Raw genomic sequence first — 6,038 nt, 5'->3', positions numbered from 1 at the left:
TGTCACATCCGATGCCCCTCCGATTTTCCTCTGCCTCCGCCCGCCAGCTCCTGAATCGGCATACTACGGCAACTACTTCTTTGGAAACCAGGCGAAAATCGACGGTCCATTTAGAAGACACCAGCTCACGCTGCCTCTGGGCTTCAGTCAGCTATTGAGTTGTTTCGAATGTCAAATAGTTCTGCCCCAACACAGATGTTGCAACCTTCAGATAAATCATCAATACTTGCAAAATCACAATAAACGGGCACATTTCACTCCATAAGGATCAATGAAACTGGTTGTCAGGTAAATGCCCGGCTTGCACTGAATTCGATCTACGTATCACCAGTTTTATGTCTGCTGCTAACCTGTTGGCCGAGAGAAGCCATAATATATCCAGCAATGCCGCATTGGCCATAATGGCTTTCCGTTTCGCGTACTTGGTGCGAGGCTGAATAGACATTGTTACAGTTGATGGCTTCGTTTCTGGAGGCATGGCCCAGCTGTCATTGGCGACAACTGTGAAGAAAGATGCATTAATATGGAACACGATTGAGCGATGGTTATGTAAATCTGAACGTTGACGATCGCCAAGGACCAAGAGGTACGAAATTGCTGCTCAAGGGCATAAGTAATTCAAAAGGATAGGCCTTAACTAAAGCTAGTAATACTAGATAAAATTCTATTTTGTTGCAGTCTTGTGATAAAAATTGAGCGCGGTGCAAGTCTTGAGGTGACTGAGACCCGGGCCATTTTCAAGCACAAAAAGTTGGTCTATTGGGACCTGGTTTGATCAGAGAACATAAGCACCGGCTAAATTAGGACGCTCAAAGGTGAATTTTAAAGTCGTTTTAATACCGCTTCTCAGCTTCAGTCATCACTTTAGATGCAGACAGCTTGAAAGAAGCGGGCTCTTGCAAATGACTTCTTCAACGCGGGGATTCGGGGTGAATTAGTCCGGGCCAGCCCGGGCGCTAAGACGGCACCTGTTCCGTAACCCGGACCCGCACTGCCCCTTGTGAATCCCCGGTTTTTTCTATCCCTGGCGTCCCATTCTGCGCCCCCAAACGCTCGAACCTGAACGCCTTTATGGTTATTTTCGTACCGGACCCAGTCCAGCGCGCCACTGGGCGGCTCCTGAGACAGAATCCGGCTCGCATATATGGGCGAAGCTGGCATTAAGTTGTGGGCGGCCACCGTGTGCCATTGACATGCAATTGCGACCCCGAAGTCGAAGCTCCCCGGAGCAAGTTTGACGTCAGTAGCCGACAACCCTCCTCGACATGACAACATGGCCAATCGACGACAACGGCGTGTCATAATCATCGCCATATTCTTCTTTGGTCTCTTCGCCCTCAATGCCCTTCGCCCCAACCCTCGACCAGTTCGCGAGCATGCCGCCATCCGCCTCGTCAAGAGCAGCTTCGACTGGGCCAACCATCGACACAAATACCCAATTGCTCCATCCTCGATGCACCGCCTGCCCGCCGAACGACCGAAAAGCCTTCCGCGAGTTCAATTCAACTTTGGCGCCAAGCGCGAGCGCAAAAACGACGCGATCTCGGAGAAGCGACGACAAACGGTTCGAGATGTTTTCCTCAAGAGCTGGACTAGCTACAAGGAACACGCCTGGGGCTACGACGAGCTCGCGCCCATTTCTGCAAAGGGCAAGAATACATTCGGAGGCTACGCGGCGACGCTCGTCGACGCCCTCGACACGCTGTGGATAATGGACCTGCGAGACGACTTTGACGAGGCTCTGTCTGTCATTGGAGCTCTGGACTGGGACAACACGAAGGAGACGGCGGTCAACGTCTTTGAGACGACAATCCGGCATCTTGGTGGCCTTTTGAGCGCGTACGACCTCAGCGGGGAACCCGTACTGCTGCTCAAGGCAATTGAGCTGGGCGACATGCTGTACGCCGCCTTTGATACACCCAACCGGATGCCGCCCTTTTGGCTCGACTTCGAGGCCGCAAAGGATGGGAACCTCATTGCGGGCACGGCAGATCCTTCGGCGTCGCCGTGCTCGCTGTCGCTCGAGTTCACGAGGCTCTCGCAACTCACCGGAGACCCCAAGTACTTTGATGCAATCGAGAGAGTCAAGCTGTTCCTGGAGAGGACGCAGCGCGAGAGCCAACTGCCTGGCATGTGGCCGGCGCTCATCAACTTCCGAGACGAAAGCGTTACGCAGCACGCCGAGTTCACTCTCGGAGCGCTCGCCGACTCGCTGTACGAATATCTGCCCAAGATGTACGCCCTGCTGGGAGGAACCGACCCGGCGTACGAAAAGATGTATCGCCATGCCATGCACGTCGTCGAACAGCACCTCTTGTTTCGTCCTATGCTCCCCGACGGCGAGGATATCCTGTTTTCCGGCACTGCGTTCGCAGAAGGCAACGTGAGGCACAACCCAGAAAGCCAGCACCTGTCCTGCTTCGTTGGCGGTATGTTCGGGCTGGGTGGCAAGTTGTTCGGAATCAAAGAACACGTAGGCCTCGCCGAGAGGCTGGCGCGCGGCTGTGCCTGGGCATACGGCTCCTTCCCTACGGGACTGATGCCGGAGATCTTTGGCATGATCCCCTGCGAGTCGCTGGACGGCTGCAAGTGGGACGAGGAACGGTGGGAGCGCGAAGGCGCCTCCACGCTGAGGAAGGGGTTCTCCCATGCTCGTGACCCTCGGTACATTCTTCGACCGGAAGCGATTGAAAGCATCTTCCTAATGTACAGAATGACCGGCAACCCCGAGTACCAGGAGATAGCCTGGACAATGTTCCAAGCAATCATTAAGGCCACTGAAACGCAGTACGCGAACTCGGCCATTGAGGACGTGACTGTAGAGGGCGAGACGAAGAAGCTGGATTCAATGGAGGTGAGTGGAACCTGTAGCAGGCAAAACATGCTGCGAGAACTAGTACTAACAACCCACTAGAGCTTCTGGCTTTCCGAGACACTGAAATACTTCTACCTGATCTTCTCGCCCCCGGGCCTCGTCAACCTAGACGAGTTCGTTTTGAACACGGAGGCCCATCCACTCAGAAGGAGATCTCCCTGAGCTTACAGGTAGCTCGTTTCATCGAGCTGAGATTGGCGGCAATGCCTATGCTTGGCTGTACTGTAGCTCGCTGCATAGCAGTCACAGGCACCAGCTGCAAAAGGCGTTAGCTGCATAAAGGAGAAACCCCCCCACCCGTGGGGTCCGGTTTAGGTCGGGTGGGATGCCGCCTGACTCGGCATGTTAGACAGGGCGGGTTTTGCGGATCTGCGGAGAGGGGCGAGCCGGCCGACGACATCCGACAGCCTGTGAGCGGTGCGACCCGAGCAACTTCGTCTTACGTAGCGATACATGATCCCTATTACCAATGGAGATCACAATTCAAGCCCGCATGAAGGTCCTGTCACAGAGAGCTTGGGGACCGCATATGCGTCATGTCATAACCGTCTATTTGATCCTTTATGCTTATATATATATACGCAATCCTAGTGATACCGGTCCTGCCAGCCCATCTCCCTTGCGGGTTCCGATTCTGCATCAATTAATTTCATTTCACATCATATGCAAGTTCCCAGATGGATTCACGTAGAATGTCGGTCCTTTTTGCCCAAACCCCGGCCCTCCTAGGCCTTCTTCTAGTGCTTCCATCTCAGCAGCGTAACGGAGGCCTTTGCGAACTCGTAAGGGCCCTTGCCGTCCCACTTGCTCTCGGCGATGCCGACGGGGTTCTCATCGCCCGTGTTGACGACGGAGACGTTCTCTCCAGTGACGGTGTAGACCTCGACCTCGGCACCCTCCTTGACGCCCTCGAGGTCGACGGAGAAGCTCTTGGTCTCGTGGACGTTGACGACGGCCAGGTTGACGAAGCCGTTGTCGTCGACGGTGGCACTGACGTCGAGGTAAGGGGTCTCGATGGCGCCGCGGATCCAGTTGGGCTCGGTAGGGCCCTCGTACTCGGGCGAGCGGACGTGGGTGGCGATGGTGGAGCCCCTCATGTACTTGCTGAAGAGCAGGAGAGGCCACCAGGTGGTCTGCTTGGTGATGCCCTCCTTGGTGGTCATCAGGGGCGAGATGACGTTGACGGACTGGGCAATGTTGGCCATGCCGACGTACTTTGCCTGGCGGACAAAGACGTTGAGCCACACACCGACGGCAAGGGCGTCCGACAGAGTGTAGCTGTTTGGTCGGTCGGTTAGCATCCATTATCTTCCGATCAGGGGCACCGCGTTCACCGGGAGAGTCTCGACTTACGATTCCTCGCCGCCCTCTTCACCGGGCGCTCTGACCGGGTCCCAAACGTTCCACTCGTCGAAGCAGATCTTTTGCCTCTTGCACGAGGGGGGGACCTTGTTCTCGATGCGAGCAAGGTCGATGAGGCTGCCCGTAATCTCAATAGCACGCTCGGCCGCACGGGGCGCTGTGTTAGGGGGGAAAAAACCACACGGTCAGTCTCATGATCGGGCATCTTAGGGCTTCCACGACAGGAAGATCAGGGGGGGAAACTTACCCGTGGCGTTCTTAAGGTGGTCCGCTGACGCGGTGTAGAGGTGAATGCTGTGCATGTCGATCAGGGAGGCGGTGGTGCTGCCACCGAGGCCGTGGACGCTCCATGTGATGCACTCCTTGATGACGTGGGTGTCCCAGCTGCTGAAGCCGGTCTCACCGCAGAGAATCAGCTCGATGGAGGGATCGAGGAGCTTGAGGGCCTTGGCCCATTGGTAAGCCTGCTTGGCATAATCCTCCTTGGTCATTTGGCCGACCTGCCAGGGACCCCACATCTCATTGCCCAGGGCCCAGTATTTGACCTGATGATGGGGTGAGTGAGATGTCCGTGTGCGCGCCGAACGCTAGGAGCGGGATTGGTTACTCACGTTGTAAGGCTTCTCGCGTCCGTTTTGGCGGCGGAGGTTGGCGTAGTAGGTGTCCCTGTCAGAGTTACAGTACTCGAGCCACGCGAGAGCTACAAACAGCAGTCGGCACGTCAGCAAAAGCCGTTGGTGGAAATGTATTTCCGAAAATGGGGGGGAGATCCGACGTACCCTCGTCGAGCGTTCCGGTACCGAAGTTGAGCGCCAGGTAGGGCTCCGTGCCAACGGTCTCACACCACTTCATGAACTCGTCCGTTCCGAATTCATTGCTCTCAACGCCGATCCAAGCCAGCTCGGGTCTGGGATTGCACGCACGTCAGCCACTCGCTGCAAACCAAGCGCGGGCCGCTCGCGCAAGGGTCCAGACCCTCGAAGGATTCCGCGTCGAGGGGTCTGGATCTTGATGCTGGCCAATTTCAGGATGGGGAAGAGGGGGGTTCTTTTTTTTTTTTTTTTCTCACTCTCTCTCTCTCTCTCACACACACTTACCTCTTAGGGCGCTTCTCCTTGGGGCCAACGCCGTCAATCCAGTGGTAGGTGGCGACAAAGTTGCCTCCGGGGTAGCGGACAACGGGGCAGTTCAGCTCCTTGAAGGCGTCAATGACATCCTTGCGGAAGCCGTTCTCGTCAGAGAGCGGGTTGCCGGGGTCGTAGATGCCGCCGTAGATACATCTTCCCATGTGCCTGAGGCGCGCGTGTTAGGCCAATATCTACATGAGGGCGGCCTCCCTCGGGTGAGAGGGAGGCGGCGGCGCAGCTCGACTTACTCGGTGAAACCGCCATAGACGTTGTCGTCGATTTTGGAGATGGGGTGGGAGGGGTTCACCGTGATGCTGGGGCGCGCATCCTCGGCGATCTTGGTGAATGTGGCCATGACTGAAGCTGTGTGTGTGTGTGTGTGTGCTTGTTGGCGTGTGAGTGTGAGTGAGATGTATGGACTCGAGCTGCCCTTGTGTGTCTGCGTATGTGGTGATGGTCTGATCAACCGCGTAGCTGACAATTTTATGCAAAAAATGAACAGCGAGTCAATGAGTGGTGGAAATGGGCACGACCTGTTTACCGCGACTGCGCCGGATCGAGGCCGGAATTTGAACTCGCCAGGGGCGGGGGCAAGCGGTGAGGCGACGGAGACGGACTGGAGAACGGCAGAAAACAGACGGAGGAGGATATTGGGTCGGCAGTGGAGGGATCGC

General features: G+C 56.1%; 2 protein-coding genes across 2 annotated transcripts; one reads left to right on the top strand and one right to left on the bottom strand.

The window, feature by feature from the left end:
• Positions 1 to 1,273: 1,273 nt before the first annotated feature.
• Positions 1,274 to 3,037, top strand: EsH8_I_000045 (glycoside hydrolase family 47 protein; the record flags this gene model as incomplete). Its single annotated transcript, XM_083267458.1, has 2 exons — positions 1,274 to 2,854; positions 2,915 to 3,037. 2 exons carry the CDS (start codon positions 1,274 to 1,276, stop codon positions 3,035 to 3,037), a joined length of 1,704 nt encoding a protein of 567 aa, XP_083117896.1.
• Positions 3,038 to 3,612: 575 nt separating this feature from the next.
• Positions 3,613 to 5,719, bottom strand: EsH8_I_000044 (glycoside hydrolase superfamily; the record flags this gene model as incomplete). The annotated part of the gene is made up of 7 exons (XM_083267457.1): positions 3,613 to 4,153; positions 4,229 to 4,394; positions 4,485 to 4,782; positions 4,849 to 4,937; positions 5,017 to 5,144; positions 5,335 to 5,529; positions 5,613 to 5,719. 7 exons carry the CDS (start codon positions 5,717 to 5,719, stop codon positions 3,613 to 3,615), a joined length of 1,524 nt encoding a protein of 507 aa, XP_083117895.1.
• Between the last annotated feature and the right edge of the window lie 319 nt (positions 5,720 to 6,038).

This window comes from Colletotrichum jinshuiense, chromosome 1, assembly GCF_051148585.1.
Source record: "Colletotrichum jinshuiense chromosome 1, complete sequence".
Classification (NCBI taxonomy): Eukaryota; Fungi; Ascomycota; class Sordariomycetes; order Glomerellales; family Glomerellaceae; genus Colletotrichum; species Colletotrichum jinshuiense.
This window is presented reverse-complemented; position numbering and strand designations above follow the sequence as displayed.